General features: G+C 40.2%; 2 protein-coding genes across 2 annotated transcripts; one reads left to right on the plus strand and one right to left on the minus strand.

Moving 5' to 3' along the window:
• Positions 1-495: 495 nt before the first annotated feature.
• Positions 496-17,707, plus strand: map3k9 (mitogen-activated protein kinase kinase kinase 9). Its single transcript, XM_072457223.1, has 11 exons — positions 496-1,100; positions 4,476-4,889; positions 8,494-8,674; positions 9,918-10,066; positions 10,782-10,957; positions 11,375-11,615; positions 12,400-12,522; positions 12,601-12,739; positions 12,935-13,047; positions 13,871-14,602; positions 15,082-17,707. Exons 1-11 carry the CDS (start codon positions 746-748, stop codon positions 15,519-15,521), a joined length of 3,063 nt encoding a protein of 1,020 aa, XP_072313324.1. The 5' UTR covers positions 496-745; the 3' UTR covers positions 15,522-17,707.
• Positions 17,378-23,445, minus strand: LOC140370189 (tetratricopeptide repeat protein 9A). The gene is made up of 3 exons (XM_072457224.1): positions 22,971-23,445; positions 20,756-20,938; positions 17,378-18,677 (listed from the first exon to the last, which is right to left on the minus strand). Exons 1-3 carry the CDS (start codon positions 23,437-23,439, stop codon positions 18,598-18,600), a joined length of 732 nt encoding a protein of 243 aa, XP_072313325.1. The 5' UTR covers positions 23,440-23,445; the 3' UTR covers positions 17,378-18,597.
• Positions 23,446-24,125: the final 680 nt, after the last annotated feature.

Genomic DNA, 24,125 nt, shown 5'->3' on the forward strand with positions numbered 1-24,125 from the left:
CCTCAAAATGTGACCCGCTTTATAAAATCAAACTTTCGGAATGATCAATTTGACTTAAACAGCAAGATACTTTTTTGAGCAAAGTGTGAGCAGAAAGGGCTTCATTTTGTCGTCTCATTTATTTTAATTGAACTAAAAATACATAATTTAGTTCGAAGTGTCAAATTTCTATAAATAAAGGTTAAACGATGAAATGTTTCTTCTAAAAATGTCACAATTGAGGTCTTTACGGTTATATTGTGACCAAAAAAATAAAAAATAATAATAATAATAATAATAATAATAATAATAATAATAATAATAAATAATAATCACGATAATCGATCAACCTAATAAACTTAACATCCCTAATTTGGTGTAATTGGCCAAACACTGGTCACGCAGAGAAAAGACCGAGCTGCGTTTGACGTTCCCACTGACCGGGCTTACGCTTTGATTGACGTTATTTTTGGACCAATGGGAGCAGCGGTCTGACACGCACGTAACTACAATTGGCTTAGATTTAATACAGAGCGTATGCTAAAGGTTTGAGCGAAGGCAGCCGCAGCTCGGAGCCGCTTCATGCATCGGAAAGCGACGTTTAACCCGGGGCCGCGTTGGGCATGAGTGTCCCGGTGACGCGACGGGACCGCGGTGTGTTCGCGCCGGGAAGACTGGCCCCGAGTTAGCCCCGCATTTTGTCTGCAGGAGCCCGCCCGTGTCAGGTGTCTGTAATGCGCCAGCTCGCCTCGGATGGGTCGCCTCCATGGATGCCTGCAAACCCGCTGCGGACGACAACAGCCTGAGTCCCAACCCGGGAGACGCCGAGGCCGAGGGGGACGTTTTTGAGCCGGACACGGGCCCCAAAAGTGCACTGTGGACCGCGGTGTTCGACTATGAAGCCGCCGCGGAGGACGAGCTCAGCCTGCGGAGGGGCGACGTGGTGGAGGTGCTGTCCAAGGACTCGCTGGTGTCCGGGGACGAGGGCTGGTGGACCGGGATGATCGAGGACCGCGTGGGCATTTTCCCGTGCAATTACGTGAGCGAGGGGAAATGCATGGACGAGGAGCTGGTGGACGCACGGGAGAAGTCCGAGCAGGTCCCCGTGCCCTGTCTGCACCGTGAGTATTTCTATTGTAGACACTGCAGCCAATGAAAGCAGGGGCGTAACCGAGGACGGGACCCATGCAGGGACCCATGCAGGGGCCCAGGACGAACCACAGATGCAGGGGAATGGGAATGTACTATGCGTATCAATAAACAACTTATACACATGTTAAATATTAGGATAATCATGCAGATATTTCAGTTAAGTTGATGCTTTTAAACTTGAAAAGCAAATATGGGGACATTCATGCACTTTAACAGAGCAAGTCTTTAACTATTGTCGTAGCAACCACACTCTATAAGTGTGTATTTGATCCAGGGCTGAAGGAAGTTAATTGATTCATTGTAACTAGTCAATTATTGAGTTAATGGTCATCTAATTTAGTAATAGTGTAATTATGTCCTGGACTATAAACTATGAGTTATCTGTTCTTTTCCTCTGTATCTACCTCTGTATCTACCTGCGTTGCAACAATAAAATTTCCCCATGTGTGGACAATAAAGGATTATCTTATCTTATCTTAAACAGACTCCAAAACATGGCATGTGTCTCAAAAAGAGGTTTTATGATATACACTACTAGTCCTTCACAGCTTCACTTCCTCGAGTTAAATTTAGTGAAAATCTCAAATTCACAAGCCTTTTGCAATCCAAACAACAAACCAATTAATCAAAACAACAGTCGCTTGATTAACTGTTCAGCCAAATATCCATTGGATGCAGCCCTAATTTGATCTTATTAAAACTTTCTGCATCACTTCACAACCTCTTCCTTGTCTTTATAACATTCTTCCATACGCCATTTCACACAATCTGGCTTAAACTGCACAGAAGTAACGGAACAACATTGTCAAGTCGAGATGACACTGATAATATGGCAGAGAGGATGTTTAAACTCTTGGCTCCTACTTGCGCCATGCTCCTCTGCGTTGACCCGAAGCCAGGGTGCTCGGTCTCTGGTGAGTTGGCAGCGACAGCAGGTTGAGAGTGCTGTGTCACGGTTCTGCCCTGGTGCGTGTCCAGATCATTTTTCTCTCCTCCTTCCTCTCTTGTCCATCCTTCTCTCACCGTCTGAGAGGCATGAAGTCAGGGATGCTCCAGTGTCGGGTTACACGCTAGCTCTGCAAAAAAAACATAACAAAAATACAGTCTGGAAAGAGGGGAAAAGATTGTAAAACATTTTAGTTGTTATTTAGTCTCTGTTTGAATTCAATGTTATGGCTCTGGTTTAGTCTTAATGTAAGATAAAGATTTATTCTCCTACAAAGTATCAGTACTACTTTCACTACATCTGCTGCGTTTGCAAACATTTTTCAAGGACACTGCACTTTTCAGTCACAAACATGCACAACAGCAGCAGTCGTCCCAGATTTATACTGAGGACCCTCCATTGTTTTAAATACATGCAGTAGATAGTGATGGTCTGGTGTAGCGATGGCCTGTGGACCAATAGTAGAATGAATTAAAAGCCCAGACACGTCCAACCTCCTTAACCTTGTAATAAAGGTGATGGTGGTTAATGGGCCTCTTTATGCAGTGTGAAAAAGATTAGCTTCAAATGTTGAGCATTTCTCAGAAACTCTCAGAATCACTTTATCGATCGCTCTTATCCAGCGCAGCCTTCACATCCAGTGTGAGACTGAGCATTTCTTGCGGAGGCAGTTCAGGCCTTTTCACTGCTGCAGTGGCAAAAACAAAGACTGCTGCAGATAGTTTCTTATTATTTCCTCTCATTTGGGGTTCATGAAAACAAATCTACTACATACAAAACTACTGGAAACTGTAGAAGGGCAAGAACATATGCTTGTTTTAATTATACAATATTATGCAACATTATATCTTCAATAGGTCTAAATTGTGCTTTAACTTAATAGTTATTGCGTGGGAAGAGCAAGTGAAATGCAACTACACCCCACAAGTCACCGAACGCTCTGAATGCCTTCACTGCCCCATACAATCTGAGTTAAATAATTTTGGAATTAGAGAGCAAAAGTTCCAAAGTAACAAAACATGTAATAACATACTAATGATTGTTATTATGACCTTGTTTTAAGGTCACAGAAGTCCCTTAGTGATGGCCGGTTCACGTTTGTTCATCTGGTTGTCCCTCTGTTACTTGATTGTTCCTGGCCTACTTTTAAACTCACCTAAAATATTAATTCAAATCAGTCTGCAAAGAACAACACTACAGAGCCATGTCAACCTCTTTTGTTCTCTGTCTTTATTAATGACTTGCCTTTTAATGGTGAAAAAAAGCATCAATGTCAGTTTATGCAGATGACTCGACTGTTTATTATGCCGCATATGAATGCAATAAAGTTACCTCTGTTTTGTCTAGAGAGCTCGATCTGCTGTATGAGTGGGTTAAAGGGAACAAGCTAGTTAATTAATACTAATACAAAAAAACAAATGGTTTGATAATGGGCTCAAAGCAAATGTTGGCACAAGGATCCAAATTCAAATGAAACATTGCTGGGGAGAGTGAACAATTACTCAAATAACTCGACTAAACTGTTGGGTCTGGTCATCAATATCACACATAACAACAATATTGATGTCTAAATGGGTCGTAGCATTGCTGTAACTAAAATGCAACAATCACAAAGTCTTTAACATTATGTCACTTGTCACAAGTGTGGTCGTCTGAATCTCAAAGATCTAGCAAAAATACAAATTTAACATTACTTTCAAAGAACTGCTAAATAGTTACTGCATTGAAATGGAACTATTGATAACTATGTTATTGTATTTGAAATGTATTGACTTGTAATGGACCTAGGAATACCACCTAATTGCTCCGGTTTCAGCTAATGGGATCCATTTAAATAAGCAAATACACAAAGACATTTAATGTCTGGCCCACGTGCACATATTGTCCCTGCTTGCATTACCTGTGATTAAAATTTCTGCCATATTTTACCCATCATGCAACCTGTCCTCCTTAAGCCTGCAGACTGGAGCAGATTTGAGAGCATATGCAACCTCTTGTGTAACAGTAAGGGAAAGATTCTGCTGTATTTGGGACAGCAGCCGTGTGGCTTAGTAGAAAGCATCAAACGCAGTGACCGCAATCTTTTTAGCATTGAATTGCTCCTAAACACGAGAGAAAAAGTGTGGATGGGGGTGCATAATGATACCTATAATCATGGTTTAGAATCCTGCTAAAATTAAATTACTGTAATTAAAGTATGGTAAGACTGGAGCAAATCAAATATAGTTTTAGGTCAATCTTTAAAGGTCAATTAGTCTCTAGGTTGACATAATTCTATTCACAAACACATTTTTTTTATTTTTTATTAATGATTGATAATAATGATTATTATTTATTTGATTTTTTTCAAATTGAAAGTAAAATACTGTAATTTACAAGTGCTTGTTTCTCCTTTCAGTCCTGGAGATTGACTTCTCCGAGCTGACTCTGGAGGAGATCATCGGCGTGGGTGGTTTTGGGAAAGTGTACCGTGCCGTGTGGCGGGGGTCTGAGGTGGCGGTGAAGGCGGCGAGACGGGACCCAGACGAGGAGGCGGGGCAGACCCTGGAGAGCGTTCGCCAGGAGGCCAAGCTGTTCGCCATGCTCAGCCATCCCAACATCATGGGCCTCCTGGGGGTTTGCCTGCAGGAGCCTCACCTGTGCCTGGTGATGGAGTACGCTCGAGGGGGCCCGCTGAACCGCGCCCTGGTCCGGAGACGGGTCCCACCCTGCACGTTGGTGGACTGGGCCGTGCAGGTCGCCAGGGGCATGCTGTATCTCCACTGTCAGGCCATCGTACCCATCATCCATCGCGACCTCAAGTCTAGCAACAGTAAGAGGTTTTATCATTAATATTGTCACATGTAATTGAATAGTTTAACGTTAAATCTCATGTTTATGTTAAATTGACGTTTGACTAGACTATAATGACTTCAAAAACATAGCTGAAGTTGTATGATTGTTTCATAATCACACTTTTAACGTGGGACTATGTCATTTTTCCTGTTCTTTGTCTGGAATGGCCTTAAACTTTCTTGCATTTATAAAATTACAAGTGTCTTTATTGCAAAAAATCCCCCAAAAAACATTCTTACAGCGAGTCCACAGATCGGACTTGAAACCTGATGTCTTGTCTCCATGGAGATGTGCAGGTGGCGGAGACTCAGAAAAGTGACATCCTGTTGTGCTTCTTTTAAGTAATGCAGCAAGCTGAAGTGTCTCCTACTGACCAGATAGAAATGCTGGTGCTTCTTGTATTAATTACTAAAGCACTGGACTCATTCTGATCATTTTAAATTATAGAAAACAGGCAACAGTAAATGCATTTAAAAGTAGAAGACCAGATTCAGATTAAAGCTCAAATGCAATAATTTGTCCATCACATTAGGTGACTGATGCAGGCCCATTTCCATGTATTTAGTATCAAAATCAGTCGCGAGAGTAAAAGTCATGAGCTTGTCTGTTTGTGGAGCAGTTGGAATGTGGCATTTTACTGGATCTCCTAAATCCCAAGCCTATTACTGCAGATTTACACAGCGCTCTCCCCTCTGCCACTTCATTGGTTCCTTTGGCGTGGACACTGAAGCCTGTGCTCGTCTCCCATTGGCTCAGTCTGTGCTGAGTGGTGCAGTTCAATGAGGCTGCTGTTACTGTCAAGTCACTCCAACTACAGCCACAAAGAGCCCGGAGGAAAACCCCTGCACACATTGTACGGATATTTGTAGTAGGGCTTGCAGTTAATCAAATATGAGTATTGTGTTATTAAAATGTACTGTTTTGAATTATATTGGCCCCACAAAACCCGGAGCTTATTTTATCTATTGTGGCTTTTTAAAGAGACACTTTCTAACTCCATAAAAAGGTTATTGCCTTGCCTGGAATATTCCACACTTTGGCATTAAACTCACCAGTCTTTCGTTTATTCAATTACAAGTGTTTATATTACATACAGGGGGGCCTCTCCACAGATCTGACTTGTAACTCGGCTTGTTTGTGTCCGTGAGTTCAATAAGAGTTCAATAACATACTGTGGAACATTCCAGGCAAAACAATAACATCCCCATGGATACAAGCAGGTGATTTTTAATTATTACTAATATCAATTAAGTATTTTCTCACTCTACAACTTTCCACTGTGCATTGACCTACACATAAAGAAAACTATTATTTCAATTATGACTCAAATGATTTATGATTTTATCCATTATTGAACCCTATAATCTAACGGTAGAATATCTAAACTTTCTATTCGAGTATTGTATAGTGTAAGTGTCATAGCCCTTGTTTGGTCGGAGGCTGTTCTGAAGTGGTCTCGTCAGACTTCTGTGACGCAGACTGTGGTGATGTGGACGTGAGTGCTCCACTGCATTTAGATTTTCCTCAAGCCACAAATGCGTTACCGGCCCAAGTTAAATCATGGAGTAGTGAACACTGGTCACTCCGATAAAGACCATTTCTGTGTTTTGACAACCACTACAGTAATTGTCTTTATAAATGGTGGTAAATATACACTTCGTTGTTGCTAAAGCATAGAGCTAACTAGTCCTGTGAGGAGATTCTAGGTATTTAAAGGAAATTCTATAAAATATTAACTTCCAAAAGCTATTTTATGGAGAAATAATGTGTATTCAGTAGGGCTGAACCGTTTTGGAGGAATATCCTTCTGAAAACTTTCTGTCAAGCATTGCAATTACAATTTCATCAATGTATGTTTCTATAGTAGATTCTGTTCACATATATACGTGTTAACATTAAAGGTGGTATGGACGATTTTTTCCAGCAAATTTGTTATCATATTTCCTCGTGGCGTGGATAAATCATTTGTCCTGCCACGTATCAATCATAAAACGCACCTATCGCTCACCTGCAGCCGCGTGCGGTTCGTCCCCACGTTTCCGCGTGCCTAAGCGCATGGATCTATCATAATATAGTTCCCTCAGTGTACGGGGCAAAATGAAGACTGAGAAAGACAGTTCGAGCTGACGCAGAAGTGGACAGAAATCTACGGGAGACGAGAGATGCGATGCGCTCCGTCGCGCTAATAAACAAACGCACGTGTGTGTTGTATCGGTCCGCACGGGGGAGTGCACATACGCACTTCCGCCTGCGTTCTCAAATCGTCCATACCGCCTTTAAGGAGAAAACTGAAATATGAATCCCATAGAATCCAGAACATATTTGTAGAAGTCTGAACTACAGGTTTAGCAGTTTAGACATAAGAAAAAGGTAAATGTCACTGTTAATATTTCAACAAGCCTTGACACCTAACTGTTAAGATGAAATTAAATATTCTACTGTGGGATAGGTGTCTTGAGACTCTAAAAATACATTGATTATCTGGGTTTGCTAAGGGTAAATTTGTCAAGATATAATAAAATTCTGTGTCTACTTTCCCTGTTTCTCTTAATCAGGCGTTTCTGCTCCTGCATTACTGTGCATTAACTTAAGTGCATACATTTGGTCTGTGATTAGTCCCCAGAGCTTTAAATGTGCTTTAACATTACTGGACAAGCCCAAAGTGTGACGTGTGGAGCATTGGAGCCACATGCAGCCGATGAAGGGGTTTTGATGTTGGCCACAGGACACGCCCGGGTTCTGGGCAGCTCCTGCAGATGGTCTGGCAGTCCTCGAACACTGCACTTTGTGAAAATGGGCTTACTGCTGCAGGGCTTGCTGATACTTTCATTTATAATTAATTGCAACTAATCAATTACTGAGATTATTTTCAGCTAATTTAGTAATTAAATAATTGTTATCTGTACTATACTCAGAAAAAAGGTTTCATGATTCAGACAGAACAGGAATTATTTCAAAAGGACACAGCAGGAAACATTTACATTTAATGTTTTTGAACAAAAATTATGTCTGTAACTATACTCCATCAGGACGTCCTCAGGCGGCAGGATCTTAGCTTTATCAGGTTAAAATTTTAGCTTTTTGCACTGTCAACAACTGATTGATCAAAAGAATAATTGCTAGCCTAATTGATTTGCAAAAGAACTGTTCGTTGCAGCCCTAATTTATAGTTACTTTATTAAACATAATTGGTATGAATTGACTGATATTATGATGCTCTGGTAATGCTCAACCAACTTTCTTTGAGTTGTGCAACATTACTTCAGACCTTCAACTTTTATCTGCTTTTCTCTTTTCTACACTTCTTTAAATGTAGTGTTTTGAACATGCTTCAGTCTTGCAGTGTCTCATGTCTTTCTGCTTTCTCTGTTTCCTTCTCTCATTCCTTCAATCCTTTTATCTTGTTCCATTTTGTTACGTCCCCGCAAAACACATTATTACCTTATATGTTAACCCTCCCAACGTACAACCTGGGATAAATTTTACCCCCTTTTATCCATTTATTTATCCCATTTTTTTTTTTTTTACTTCTTCAACCAAAACACCACTCCATCAACCCCACTTCACCTCCCCAAATTTAGTCCTAATCCTGGAGCGAATTGAAATGGAGGATTTGAGCAACAAGACACTGAAGATCACTGACTTTGGGCTGGCCCGAGAGTGGCATCGGACCACAAAAATGAGCGCTGCCGGGACGTACGCCTGGATGGCCCCAGAAGTCATAAGATCGTCCACGTTCTCCAAGGGGAGCGACGTGTGGAGGTGTACTAATGTTTTTGGCATTGCTCAGTGGCCCAACGTGGAATGATGCAGTGTTTATGGGGCTACAGTTTATGAACATCATCAATGTTTACTGTTCATTTAAAAGGAAAATAGGCCTATAGGGAAATAATCATTTAAAATAGGGTAGTAGACATGGACTAAACCACCGAACTGAACTAAATCTACACCTAAACTAGGACTAAAACAGGACTACAATAGGACCAAACCAAATTTAGGACTACACTGGACTCAAACCAGGATCAATTGTGAAAGCACCTTACTGTGTCGCTTTGAGTGAAAGAGTTCAACCAAAAATGTAAACACAAATTAACAAAAATGTGGTGACTATGCCCCAAGTTCTCTAGTTCTCTAAATAAGTGGTTGAAAATACAGTACTACTACTGTATGAATCAATATAAACTCACCATCACATAAATAATTCAGTCAATGTCAATACTTCACAAACATTTAAATATGTTCGGCACTGAAAATCACCATTAGAGAAAATGGCAGTTACAGTGCTCCTCGTCTCATGACATGTTTGACTGTAAACTGTTTATTGGCTTCACTCTTGATGAAGGTGAGCTTCTGCTGTAGTTGTCATGGAAACACAGAGAGCCAAAAAAGAACAAATTACTGTACTATGAAGGCACACAAAACTGGGGCAGGTCAAATGAAGCAGTCAAATATAAATGCTAAATGCTTGGATTTGGGCAGAGAATTCACACTTAAAGCTTAAGAGAGAAAATTAACTAAAGCGATTAATAAATTTACAAAAAGCATTTAAAAACACATACAAATGTGATTTTGCATGTACATACATGCAAAATCACATTTGTTCTATGCATATGATTCATGTACAAATCAATCAATTAAAACATGTTTTTACAAATGTATATTGTATTCACAGTACCCATTAAGCGATAAAGGACTAGACCTATTTTTAGAAACAGATACGTCACAAATCAAAGAAAAAGTAACCATGACTACTATGATTATTCTTAAAAGCAACAAATTATGATTTGTCTTTCAAGGTGAACGGCATTTTAATGGAATATGCAAACCTCCCTTCATAACATTTATTCAAATTAACCACTAGCACTTTCCCTACTTAGCATTCATATATTCATAGGCACATTTTATCGTCTGATTGTTAGAAATTATGCATTAGCGACTGGCACTTACATCAAAAGCTGCTTTATAATGGAGTGTTACGCTGTTTCTTTATTTGCTTTTGTTAAAGTTATGGCGTGCTGCTGTGGGAGCTGCTGACCGGAGAGGTGCCATTCAGAGGGATCGATGGACTCGCCGTGGCCTACGGAGTCGCCATGAATAAACTGGCTCTGCCCATCCCCTCCACCTGCCCCGAGCCATTTGCACGACTCATGGAGGGTAATACTGAACGTCGTACAGCCAGTGCTTTTTTTACTATCATCTTATGGTCTTTTATTGCTTTTACTACATTGCTGGTTTGATTGTGAGTAAAATAAGTACTTTACGAGTAGTAATTGTCAAACCTTGATGTTCTCTCATTTAATCTTAGGCATTCCCAGTGAGATTGGTCCTTCTTTTGCAAGGATGAACACATGTCAATACAAACCCACCTAATCAATGGGATTTTGCAACCATTTCAATAAACCGTCCTTTAAAAATCATTGTAAACATTTGATGAGCTTCATTAAAAATGTTTCCTGAAAACCATCATGTTTATTCTGTTCTGGTTTTATGATTGACCTTGAGATCAAAATGAATACATTTAAAAGTCTCTCAAAGCACTACACTTTAGTCATTATTCACTGCTCCTCTGCGGTTGACTGAAGGAAGCGAGGGTTCCAATCCTTCGACCACCACCAATAACTCGCACACCACATTCTCACATAGGCAAAGTGAATGAGATGTTTTGCCCAAGGACACAATGGCAGCATGCAATAGGTCCAAGTTGGGATTACCCTGCCATCCTTTGGTTTGGTGAGTAAAGTTGTGAACGTTCTGAAGCTCTGAACCTCTGCAGCCTAATAAAACTACAGAATTTAAAATATCTTATTATACTTAATATTGCTTGTCAAGTATCTTATGCTTTGTGTTGTCCTGTTAATCTTTCCTGTAGCCTGCTGGAGTCCAAACCCTCGTCTGCGTCCTCCGTTCAGCTCGATCCTGCACCAGCTCACGGCTATCGAAGAGTCTGGGTTTTTTGAGATGCCTGCGGCGTCCTTCCACTCTTTGCAGGACGACTGGAAACTGGAAATACAGGAGATGTTCGATCAACTCAGGATCAAGGAGAAGGTACCGGAACTGACCTAAGCATTCACGAACTTTATCTGTTTGGTCCATTTCTGTATATATTGTATTCTTATTCATTCATAGTCTAATATCTTATTTTATTCATGCCTTTATTTGATCATAGTTTCTATTTCATTATTTGTTATGATTATTCATCGTTTTATATTGCACCATATTACTTTCTCTACTTTAAATTCCTCTTTTCTGAATTTGGTTCACTTTGAGTGGCAATACAATGTTTTTTGATTCGGAAATGGGTGTACTTTAGTGTAATTTGTCACTCAGTATCATCAAAGAATTCTTGTTTTTTCCACATAGAAAAAGCTGATGAAAATGAGTAAAATATTAAGTTGAGAAGACTTGATTGTGTAGATGTCACGTGGCAATTAGTTCTGTTTGTGCCACTTGTTTTGATTGAAGGAGTTGCAGTCATGGGAGGAGGAGCTGACCCAAGCCGCGCTGCAGCAGAAGTGCCAGGAGGAGGCGCTGCGGAGGCGGGAGCAGGAGTTGGCTGAGAGAGAGATCCACATTCTAGAGAGAGAGCTCAACATCATCATCCACCAGCTTTACCAGGACAAGCCCCACGTGGAGCGGAGGCAGGGCAAGTTCCGCCGCAACCGCCTCAAACTCAAGGACGGCAACAGGATCAGCCTCCCATCAGGTATAATTATTAAAACGTTTATTATTATTACCATTTGATTCCATGCTCTTCTAGAGAAATGGGGTTTACACTACAAGTAAAGCATGCAAGATGTATCAATCAAATCAATCAAAAATTTATTTATGTAGCACAATTTGCACAAAACATAATTCAAAGTGCTTTGCAGACAACACAAATACATTAAGATCACATTGCTATATAAAATCACAATGCAAACATGAAAAGCATACATTATCATTTGAAAATCATTCAAATTATGGATCATATGCACAGCTAAACAGAAGTATTTTGAGACTAGAGGTGAACATAGTCACAGTAGAGGCCCGTCTCACATCTTCAGGAAGACTGGATAAGTCTCTCCTGGTCTGGTTTGGACTCCACACTGTACTTACTAAGTAAATAGATTAGCCACTCATTGCACTAACCAAGAAGAAGCTAATTGTATATCCATTAAGAGATCTTATTTTCTCTCAAATCAGCTGTAACTGTATTCGTGGTGGTTTATGTGTATGGTTCAATTGTGACTCCTCGTGGTGACATATATTTTTAGCCACAGTTGTCCTGCCCACAGTTGTCCTGCCCACAGTTGTCCTGCCCACAGTTGCATCCATTAGCCTTGCCTCCCAATTCTAATTTGTTATGCACAGAATTTGGCAATAGCTGAACCTCTAAACGAAGACATTTGGTAGAGCAGAGTTCACCAGCAGCTAATCACAAACATGTAAAGACATTATACCAATAATACCACTCACTTTGCATTGATTTTTGGTTATGTTCCTTTTAGATTTCCAGCACAAAATCACAGTGCAGGCTTCACCGTCCCACGACCGCCGCAGGAGTTTGCTCAGCAGCAGCTCCAGTCCTCCCACCAGCCCCCCCGTCCTGCCCCGCCTCAGAGCCATACAGTGTAAGCACATTTCCATACACTCGTTTTATCTCAGATTTACTGTATCCACCTTACTATATAAACCATGTCTTTTGATAGTGACCCCCGGCGATGGTTGTACAGTCTTTTACCGCACAAGTTTGAGCCACGACGAGGAGGAGGGAGCGAAGAGAGGCTCCAGGAAGAAGGGCCGATGCAGAGGCAATGGGGCCCAGAGAGAACACAGTGCTGACAATGCGTAAGATATATTATTGTTTGAGGAGGGCGTTTAATCGTCTACAAGATACAGTAATATCTACATGGTTATTTTGAGGATGTGCAAAATTAGAGGATACTGTCTCTAGAAGAAAACGACCAAAACAAAATAAGAAATTGACAGTATAATACATTATTTACATGATCTGTTTTTCATGTCCATGCTTGTTCCTGACAGAGTGAAGCCGGCTCATGAGGGGCACAGGCAGCGCTCCTGCAGTGCCCCAAACCTGCGCAGATCTCCCAGGCACAGTCCAGCCGTGCCCGGGGTCCCCAGTCTGGTGGAAATGGGTGAGTTCTACATTTTAGTGTATTTCCTCAAATATTTTACTGCATGCTGTAAACAAACTACGAAACTAATTTCTAGAAAAATTGATAACTAGCCTTGTCCAATTCAAACCAATTTTTCATGCATGTATTGAGATGTCTTGATTTGACTCTCAAACATCCCAATAACACATGGGGAGACTTAATCACATTAGGAGCAGACTAGTCATTTAACTGCTTGAGGTATGTAACAACCAGGAAAACATTAGACCGGCATTTGGACGTGTGTTCACTTGTTTTAGATCAGCAGATATGACAAACTGCCACCGCAGACAAGCACGTGTGGTATTGTTTTGGTCTGCCATGTTAAAGTGAAAATAAAAACTACCAGAGCTGTGTTTATTTGCACTGCCCATAGTAAGTAGTGAGCAGCATAGATCCAAGTTTGTCTGAAATTCAAATGCTCAACGTAAATGTCGCTTATCTATCTATGTTTGCCAAACGTGTGGTTTTATTTTTTTATATATATATATATATATATATATTATAAATAAAACCACACGTTTGGCAAACATAGATAGATAAGCGACATTTACGTTGAGCATTAATTAATCGGTTCTTAGACCTGCTATAGACTGGGACAAAGGTCTGACAGGTTTGAGGACAAAGATAACCTGAGTTTGATTGTTTGGAATTCTTTGTGCATTTAAACGTAGTAACTGTTGTCGCGTCCTTGGCCCAAACACCTGATCATTGTGCGACTGGATTGCTGACTCAATATTGCAGGTATAGCCAATGAAATCATAGTACAAACATCTAATGCATCTATAACTGTTGATGTTTTCAGAAAATGAAGACTGCTGCTTCTCCACTGACCCCGGCTCCTCTTCGGGACAGTCCTACCTCTGTGTTCCCTTCCACAAAGACTCCCACCCCTCCTCTACTACTACTACTACTACTACTACTACTACTTCTTCTGCTGCTGTTGACCCTGAGGGAGACGAGTACTGTCCCATGACCGTCATCCCGAGCTCTCCCCCCTGTAAGAGGAGTCCCGCCGGGGTGCGCTCCTGCGACGTCGTCCTGGTCGGCTGTGGAGCAATACTGGCGGCAGTAGGACTTGGGTTGAACATGTTGAATTTCGCCCATCCTGAAGAAAGTGTCAAATCCAAATGGGACAACTTGTTTCACAGGACAGGAGCACAGACACGTAAACTTTTCAAACGGGATAGCCCACTTAAACCGCCCGATAAGCTCCTACCATCTTCCTATACGTTACTGTCGGATTGTAACTCCACTCACTCACTGTTGCGATCAGACAGCGAGGAGCTCTTGGTGTATCGCCCAAATTCGCCCTCCCAGCAGCTCACCTCGCAGCCCCCCTGCCATGTCCCTCTGAACCCTCTTGTGAACACACAGGTGGAGAGTTTCAAGCGTAACCCTCGTCAGTCGCTCACCCCTACGCATGTCCCGTCTGCGCCGCCCTCATCCCGCAGTCTCCGCCGGATTCCCTCAGATGGAGCCATTAAGAAGCACTGTCTCATAAACAGCCTGGAACCGCTGCCGGAGAAAGAGACTGGTGAGTTTGTGTTTCCAATGTAGAACTTATGCACACATCATACATATTTTACATTTCATTTTGCTGCTGATCTTTGATGTGGGAAGGCAGGCGTTTGTTGGCTCTCAAGTTGGCATGTAACAATATCCAAATTTTGGTATTTTCACTAAATGCAGCTTATTATATTTTATACTGTCATTTGAAGACGCTAACAGAATAGCACCTTTTTAAAAAGGGTTTATTTGAAAAAAGGCCTATAAAATAAGCTCTACATCTTTTTAGGATGCAGTTCTATTTTGGACACAGTGCTCTGTTTAAATGCACTAAACTATTCCTGCATGATCAACATAAGGACATTTGTGCTTTACGCAAAGTCAAGATGACTTGAACAAGCTCTCGGTAATATCTTTTGATTTTCATGGAAATTATTTTGAGCTTAAGGTGAAGTAGAAGTATTGTAACTGCTTTGTGCTAATGGAAAATTAATCTCTTCCTCTCAGTTGTCTTCAGAGCTCTTAGAGATGACTACCCTTATGTCCCGCGGCTTCCCGACCCAAACCTGGTCTTCCCCCCCACCCCCCGTCGCCGATGCCCCCCCGAACGTCCAAAGACTCTGGACTTTGTGGCTCGGCCCAGACCCTCTCCCAGGGCCCGGTTTGATCCTGCCTTCTGGTCGGAATCCAGACCAAGGGGTAACGGAGAGTCCCCCGCTCACACGTCCAGCACGGAGACTCCGTCCACAGCAGAGTTCGGACGGGACAGTGTGGTTCCACCCACTCCTGTTGAGCCCCCGACGCCATTTTCACCAAGAAAGACCCACACCCTCCTGGATCAACTGGACGAGGTGCAGTGCAAAGACGGGACGGTACCACTATGCAAAACAGACAATAGTTTTCCCAAAGACTCACCGTATAATCATAAGCCTGGGTTTTGGTCTTAACCCACGTGTAAAAATGACTTTGATCACTATATGTTTGGGAGAAGTCAGAGGGTGCTGCTTTTTGCCTAAATTATGTGAAAATAAAATATTAAGTGGCCTAAGATGTATGGAAACTGAATGTGACAGTGTATGGCATTCAATATAAATGTAGATATTAAGATGTGAATTCAAGACTTAACCTGTTGGAATTACATGTGTTTGTTTCCACCAAGATAATTTAAAAATGCAACGAAAACCATGACTGTTTATATAAGTGTTTCTCAAACTTTGGTTACTGCAATTGAGTATTTGTTAATTATACTCGCATATCTTGTCATCCAAAACTAACACCAGGGTTTAGTCTAACTTTAGACCTGGTTTAGTCTCACTTCAGAGCAAGTTTATCCAGAATTTAAGCCTGATAAAATCCAGGTTTAGATCCATTTGTCCCCAGAAAGCCAAACATAATAAGTAGTAAACTGTTTGAGAACCACTTCTTTAGATCATGGGCTAATCCAATATCATTTAAAATGCATTATTTGTTATTTAATTGGTACAGATTTTGTTTGAATTATGAGTGCATATTACATTTTTAATCAAAATCTTGTATTTTGAATGATTTGAATGATACAAAAAAAAATGCCACTGTGGCTTGTATCGATAAATAGGAGAAACAAACCCATCTCCTGTTCCCATGTATTTCAACTTTGGAAGAGGTTCTTACTGCTTAATGAACAACATATCAGACTGTTCTCACAAAGCTACACGAGTTGAATTTGAGGATTGTGCATTGAAGTGCACTTGTACAAAGCACCATGAATGTAAAGCATCAGGTTTTCACATTTAGGACACATTACTTTATCTGAAATTTGTTGTTGACTAAATATTTCACAATGTGTTGAGCCAATCACAGTCACGAATGAATCAAAACACTATAAAGAGTAAAGGAGAACGTCTTCACATGACTCACCCACAATGCAAAGTCATTTGTCATTGTCTGTATAAACAGTGACTGTCTGGTCTAGTTGGATTGTATTTGACCTTTTGAAAAGATTGTTTGAACCAATATGAACCATTTAAAAAAAACAAAAAAAACATGCTGAACTAAAAGGGAACATTGTGTCTGTACGCCTCATGACTTTGTATTAAATTACTGATCAAATAATGGATGCATGAGAGTAACGGGCAAAAAGACTGAGGCTGTGCCCTGTCGGCATGTAGCAACTGTTTTCTGTTTAATTTAAGATATTTATTGTGTTGGTAATTTATGTTATTTATTTCATGACCATTGTTTAGATTATTATTTGTATTTTCAAACCAAATGCCTTGGCCTTTATTTTGTAAGGCACCTCAATGCTATTAAGTCATTAATTTATGCTGTTTTGAGCCTTTGTATGTTCTTGTACCCTTTTTTTAATGCATTTGTCCTATTTTTTTTCTTGAAACATACCTCTTTTATCTTTTGTTTTGTTGGTTATTGTTTTGTTTTTCAATATGCTGCCATTTTTTCATACAACAGCCCTCTGCATAACCCAGTGGCTGCAACGGTCACTTAGATTTAAACTACTGAATCTCCTTTTACTTTGTGTAAATGTCTCTTGTAAATGCATTTTTGAGGAGTTTGATAAATGAAAACACAGGGTGAAAATGCTCAATGTTACCAGTAATAAGCTGAGGGTGGTAAAGTGTATGTGAATGGCTTGTTTTTGCACTGGAAACACCGATTTGAGTAAAACAATGTAAAAGTCAAGTGTGTTGCAGTCTTTGTTGGCATGAATGAGGTTAAAACGATAATCCTCATCGTTTTAGCCATTTTGGATCGTTATTCTGTCTATAAAATGTGTGGTGTAATAAACAAAACATCCACAACTGCAAAGTTATATTTCAATAGACATTTATTACACCCGTACAGTAAACTTGAAACACAGTATTTGTCAATACAGAAGCAGCGAAGTGAAGTGTTTTGACACATATAGCTTGCCTTTTCTTCCGTTTTAAATCCTAGTCATTTCTATAAACTATTTACATTTTGTGATATGCCTGGTACCTGCAATTAGCAACTGCGTGCTATAACACGCACACCAAGCACCTAATGTTTGGTTTTAAAAGCACGGTGCAAAAGTTTTAGACAGTTTTCAGAAAGGAAAGAGTTACGGAGACACGTAGAAAACAACTTTTAAGACCTTTCTTTAATAAAACAACCAAACTTGACAAAAAACAAGACATATCTGTGTGCTGATTAACTGTATTTGTCGGAAAACTTTTGCACAGTACTGGCGAAGTGTGCTTTCTGACTGAAGTTGTAAGTCGTGCGTCGTGGCGAGGACATCTTGTGCGAAGGCAGGTGTTATCTACAGTTGCTGGACTCAAGTCTCGTTGTTGCTCCTGACTCTATCACAAGTGTTGGCCTGTTCATGTGCAATGTTTTGACTGGCAGTGCATTCATTTCTAGGGTTAAGTCGTCGTTGTTGTAATCATCAGCGCTATAGACAGAAAATGCATCTGGAAATGAAGTATCTGGAACGACTTAGTATGAAGAAAATAAGTAATTCAAACCAGCATCTTTTAGCACAGCGTGTCAAAGCATAACCACCTTTATTTTTAACTTAAATACTGAATCTTCTGTCGAATTTTAAAGGCTAACGTGCACTGTCTTCTAACTTATTTTGAACCCTTTTTCTTTTTTTAAACAAATCAACAAACGAATGAATCAAATTAAATGTTCACTTGCTTCCCTGTCTGACTAATTTGCTTGTCATGGCTGTACTGAACTTAAATATATGCTCAGCTAATGCTCTGTATGTTAAAATGTTACCAAAAATGTGAATAAATGTGTTTACAAACATATAATTCAATCTTTTGCCTCCGTACTGAACCCAGCCGGCTCATTAAGGTATATTAATAAAGTAGCACAGTAATTAAAGACGCCTGAAGCGCACAATGGTGAAAGATCACAAAACTGGATGTTGTGCAAGGCAAAGGTTCAACTTAAAGACTTTGACAGTGAGATTTCTGACTCACTGTTTGTAAAAAGTCTGAAGTGTTGGAACGGGGTTGTTTTCAGGTACGAGAGAATCCAGTCGTCGAAAGGCAGTGCTTATGTGGCCTCCTTTTCCCTCTGAGCGTTGCGGCGAATCTTCAACTCAGTCAACTGGATGTACCGGATCACGTTGGTGTCTGCAATAACACATATATCATATTTACTAAAAGTGAAAATTTAAATTATTTTGATTGTGAATTACTGGAGTATTTCTCCAATTGTGGTATTAAGAGTCTTTATGTGTCAGTGTTAAGTTATGAATAGTCTTGTCTGGTTTAATCCTGTTTAATCTAGTCTTTTCTTGTGGTATTTGGGATGTCAACTGTGGTAATCATGAATACATAACTATGTACACAGCATAAATAACACATATTCCACAAACCAAAAGGCCAAGGTGCCACATGGGATTTTAGGAAAACTTCAATTTGATAATGCCAGTGTTGAATGATGAGGGTGTGCTTAGTTGTTGCTAATATCACAATTCATTTTGTTTGGGTAAAAACAACCCAACAAACTCCTCAAATTAGCATGAGCAGAAATTCAAACCCTAATTAAAACTGCAAGCGGTTGTGGCCACAGAAAGGCACGCCTCAGTGGAAGAGCGATCCGTCAACCCTGGCGTGACATTGAAGATACATGTTTCTATCGCATTACTGTATAACATTGCAAGGGGCGTTGTAGAGCTATTTTTAAAGATATGTTTAAAACGCATATCATTATGTCCAGGTCCTAGAAATACACACTATTCTGGTTCCATCTAAATCCGACGATGTTTGCAAAAGTACTTAACTTTGGGCTAGTTAATTCCATTGTTTTTGTTTCCACAGTTCAGTAAAGGCAGGTTTCTCTACTACTGTTGATTTATGTGATTCTCAGAAACACATTAACATATTTTTCCACTGTCTTCTTATCTACTAACCACATATTTTTCTTCCATTCAAATACAGTATACAACTATTTGTGCTTATTTTGCCAACATGAGCAACCGTCTATAATCCCCTTATCAGTCCCACACCATGCAGTCAGTATTATAGGTTCAGACAGGTTTTTTTAGGGCCAAGTGCAACGCCTTTATGTTTTGCAAAGCATTTCTTTCTGCTGTCACCTTGCCTGACTCACCAATTTACCCTAAACCCATTACCTGTTATGCTGTTTTGTTCCCACTGTAATTTCGGAAGTTGCACAACTACTATTATGCACGTCTCATATGATCCCATCTACCGCCAGTCAAGGCTCCAACAGTAAAATCTGCTCATATTACCAAATGCTGTAATCGCTTAGCAATATCGCAGTTACAGAACAGCAAAGGTCTGATTAATGCATTATATAAAAATAACAATATAAAAATATTGTTAATTAATACACTCAATTGTAATGCATGGGTCCTACTGGTCAATATGGCAACATGTTAGATCATAAGTCATATTTAATAACCTATTTGATGATTATTTACAATGCTTTACTTTATATGGTGTCATGAGTATCTCAAATGAGTGTGTGTGTGTGTGTGTGTGTGTGTGGAGTAGGAGTTTACTTCCCCAAAACTGTTACTATGCCATAAACACATATGAACAAGGCATTACTTCATATTTCCTGTCCCACACATCACTTTCAAATACTTGCATTATGGATATTTCAAGTATCCATTATGTGATTCCAATTAGAGGTGGGCAATTTATAGACATTTACATAATGCAGTGAATGTTGTTTTGAAGATAAGTTAAATTTGAATATTGAGTACTGGTATATCGTTTATAGTAGAAATGCTTCAAAAAGAACTGATAAAAGATAAAAAAAAAGTAAAACCTTTCTGAATGTCTGCATTTTTGTGATATATTTTACAGTTATTTCACGTTTGTCTGATAATTACACCTCAACTATAACATTTAAATACATGTTTTAACACATTTCTGTAGGATTGACATAGTATTGTCTGACTATTGTTATCGGGATGCTCCAACAAAATTACGAGATATTCATTTTTACCAATATCACGGACGACTTATGCCAATACCATATTTTCCAGACTATAAGTCGCATAAGTATATAAGTATAAATATAAGTATAAGTCGCACGGTCGCACCCCAGCCAATATTATGAAAAAAGGTGCAACTTATAGTCCGGATAATACAGTACATTTCAAGTTCTGTGTATCCCCATCCTATGAATTGAGTGTGAATTGAGCTCATATTCTGCATAGTTTTACTCTCTCTACCTGACGGTTCCTGCTTGTGTGACTCCTTCAGGTAGTGCAGGGCCTTCTGGTAGTCGCCCAGGTGGTAGTAGGCCACTCCGGATCGGTACAGAGCTTTGAAGTTCTTCCCCTCTTTGTGCAGCACTTTGAGACAGTACTCTTTGACACGCTCATAGTTCACCAGCTCCATCTGCAGCAGGCACGCTGAGAGGAGGAAACACATGTGAGGCAGATGACATAAGTTAATACAAGTTAATACTTACTTATCTTTACACAAACAAGGAAACATTTTCAATAAATTATTCATTCACTCACTTTCTACTGCTTTTTCCCATTAGGGTAACACGGGGAGGACATTATTTATGTATTCATTCATTCCTTTGTTTATTGATTGACACTGTACATTTCCATTTAAATAACACATTCATTCATTCATTCATAGCAAACAGTTATCCATCCTTTTATCCACATCAAACTAATTTTCCATTTATTGCAATATTTTCTGCTTAAATATATTGCACTATAACATTGGTTAGTGTCAAAATCAGTTTCAGTAAGATGGAACAAAGGCATGAATTGTAAAACACTACACCATCAGCTGTACTTGTATGAACTTGCTTAATAAAAACAAGAGAACATGTAAGATCTGACATAGTTGTTAAAACACTGGTTATACTAAAAAGCCCTGATGAAAGTTGGCTCTAAAAAAATCTTCTAATTAAAAAGAATGACACAGTTGAGTTGCATTATTGGACAAATTGGACTAAATTAGCTTCTCTCGATGGCGTGAGATAAGAGTCTCCTCTAGTTAATCTACTCTAAACTAATATAGGAGCTCTAATGAGAGACCTTGAGGCGGAGACGTAACAGCAGCACGCAGCTGTATATGCGATTATAAAGAAGCCAAAGCGGTGTATCCGAACAGAGAATGACTCACACTCTTATAAATGATTCATGAGTATTCCCCGGATCTCACTGTTTTTGAAGAGACTTCTGTCACGACCAAAGGTGAATGACGTTGACTGAACAAGGCTGACGTAAGGCAAGAGCTGCAGGGACTCAAACAAAAGCGGGGGGATCTGCTCACCATCAAAATATGTTTTTCTTTGTCCAAACAAAGAAAAAAAGCTTAAAACAAAATAAAACACACCTTTGGACATAAGATGCACTGATGCTTTTTGAACTCCTGTCATCTTTACTAACACCATCATTATAATTACTAATTTTAATATCAATAATGTGTTTAATTTCACCATATGGTTCTGAAAATGTGTCAATACCTGGTGAAATAGCAACTAGCAATAGCAATAGCAACCAATTTTGGAATCAATCTGGGTTTTGATTTTTTTTTAAGTGAACAAAAAATCTGATGTCATTTCACCCCATTTCTGTCATTACAGTATAGCTGCAACTCACTGTCATGAATATTTTGGGGCTGTATATTTTTGGTTCTTTTGTTGCCAGATTAAGCAGTTGACTCAAAGTTCACACCGACACATGTTGTTTTGGCTCAACATTCGACTTTTGACCCTCGACCTCCAGCACAGAAGGCACCAGTTGTCTGCACAGGTTGAAGACGCAGACGGGAGCAATAGCACTTAGATCTTACTAACTTTGAGAAGCTCTATATTGTTATAACAGCAGACAAAGAATTCACTACAGTAAACAAAACACGCAGTCCCTCAAACGATAAAATATCAGCTGCAGTATTTATCATCATCATTTGTCTGCTCTTATTTCTTCACATGAAACAGCACCAGAAAGTAAAATGCATTATTGATCAAATGTAAACGATTTTAGGCTAAGTTATTATGTAACTTGACTTTAGTATTTTAATAAGAATAGTAAAATGACTTAATCATTTTCACAATTTTGTCTGTCTACTCTATGTCACTAGATCTATGACTTTAAGGGTGCATTGCACATTTGGACTGGTTTGGCCCTATTTTGATCCCATTTTTGTCCTGATGTGAATTTGGTTTGGTCCTGTTCCAGTCCTGGTTTAGGCCTGGTTTAATCCATGGTATAAGCAGCCCCAACGCACAAGAAATCCACAAAATGTTTTTCACATGTTTCCTGAATACTGATGATCTTACATAGAGTTTTTTTTTTATTGTTATTATTCTATTCCACTAAAATACATTCCAACGAGCCACAACAAATACTGTGTAAAAGATAACGTTTTAATCCATATCCCTGCCCAAACATCTCTCCCTTTCCAAACTGCGCTCCATACCTGCCAGACTGTTGTAACACTCCAGCTCTGCGTTCTCCATGGCGCCTTTCTGCTCATCCGTCAGCGTGTTGTTGGACTTGGCGAAGGCGGTGAGCAGCAGGGACGGGGACTTGGGGCCACTGTCCGGGTCCCCGAGCACCCTGCACAGCCCCTTGATCTCCAGCAGAGCGCGGTGGTACTTGCCTATCGCCTCCCGGTATTTCTTATCCTTGTAACACTGCGTGCCCTGGCTTTTGAAGTCCAGCGCCCGCCGCACGACGTCCGCCGGCTCGTTGCTGGACGGCTGCTTGACCATGGAGCCTCCGTGGTGCCTCTGCTGCTGCTGAAGGCGGGCATCTTTGGTGCGGCCGGCGCTGAGCGGAGGCTGCGCGCTCGGAGCCTGCTGGAGCCGCGGGGAACCAGCGCTATTCTCGTGCATCCCGTGCTTGTCCGCCTCCTTCCCCGCTTGGATCGCGCTCATCTTCGACATGATTACCGCGCGCTCTGATTTACACACACACTCCCCCCCCCCCCCGCGTGACAACTGTGCGAAATGGAAGATAATAAAGCCAATTCACAGCATCCTTTGGGTCATCGTTGCGCCTTTCGCCTCGTCAGTGTCGCAGCTACGTCCCCGATGCGCGCTCGATCGCAGCCCGTTCCAGTGTGAGCGCCTTCTCCACAGCTGATTGGTCTAGAAATGCAGGGCCAGTTGTCCCTTGGGGTGCTCTGGCAAAGACGCAATAACAAAATGTGTAATGTCATTATCCGAACGCAGAAATGGACAGGCAAATGTTAATCCGTGACAAATTAACTGTTTTGAGACGAGACCTACCCGTTATATTATTCTTCAAAATGATACAATTAGCTAAATATTATAGATTATGAAAAAAAGAAAATCAGTATTTAAGGGTGAGTGATATTGACCAAAGATTATAGCTCAGTAACAATAGACACTATGCAGATGATAGGCGTATTTTAACAATGCACCATGAATGTGTTAAAATGTGGCTGTAAATGTCTTGGTTGAGGTTCAAGTCTAGCACAAAATGTAAATGGCGCATCACATTATCAACAAAAGGACAGACATGTTGCTTTATATTTTAAGAGATGACCCTACTCAGCGTGTCTGTCTCTTTGTGGGATATTTTAAATAGCTTTGAATATAAACAATAA

The sequence above is a fragment of the Eucyclogobius newberryi genome, unplaced genomic scaffold (assembly GCF_026437365.1).
Source record: "Eucyclogobius newberryi isolate DKJ021-1_F unplaced genomic scaffold, fEucNew1.0.hap1 SCAF_21, whole genome shotgun sequence".
Classification (NCBI taxonomy): Eukaryota; Metazoa; Chordata; class Actinopteri; order Gobiiformes; family Gobiidae; genus Eucyclogobius; species Eucyclogobius newberryi.

What these genes read in the sequence shown, in the direction of transcription:
- map3k9 (XM_072457223.1), top strand. Translation starts at nt 746, where the DNA reads ATGGATGCCTGCAAACCCGCTGCGGACGACAACAGCCTGAGTCCCAAC. An exon ending in CCCCGTGCCCTGTCTGCACC is followed by an intron (nt 1,101 to 4,475) that starts GTGAGTATTTCT and finishes TTCTCCTTTCAG; the next exon opens with TCCTGGAGATTGACTTCTCC. An exon ending in GCTGCCGGAGAAAGAGACTG is followed by an intron (nt 14,603 to 15,081) that starts GTGAGTTTGTGT and finishes TCTTCCTCTCAG; the next exon opens with TTGTCTTCAGAGCTCTTAGA.
- LOC140370189 (XM_072457224.1), bottom strand. Translation starts at nt 23,439, where the DNA reads ATGTCGAAGATGAGCGCGATCCAAGCGGGGAAGGAGGCGGACAAGCAC. An exon ending in GTGTTACAACAGTCTGGCAG is followed by an intron (nt 20,939 to 22,970) that starts GTATGGAGCGCA and finishes TCCTCCTCTCAG; the next exon opens with CGTGCCTGCTGCAGATGGAG. An exon ending in ACACAAGCAGGAACCGTCAG is followed by an intron (nt 18,678 to 20,755) that starts GTAGAGAGAGTA and finishes GTGTTATTGCAG; the next exon opens with ACACCAACGTGATCCGGTAC.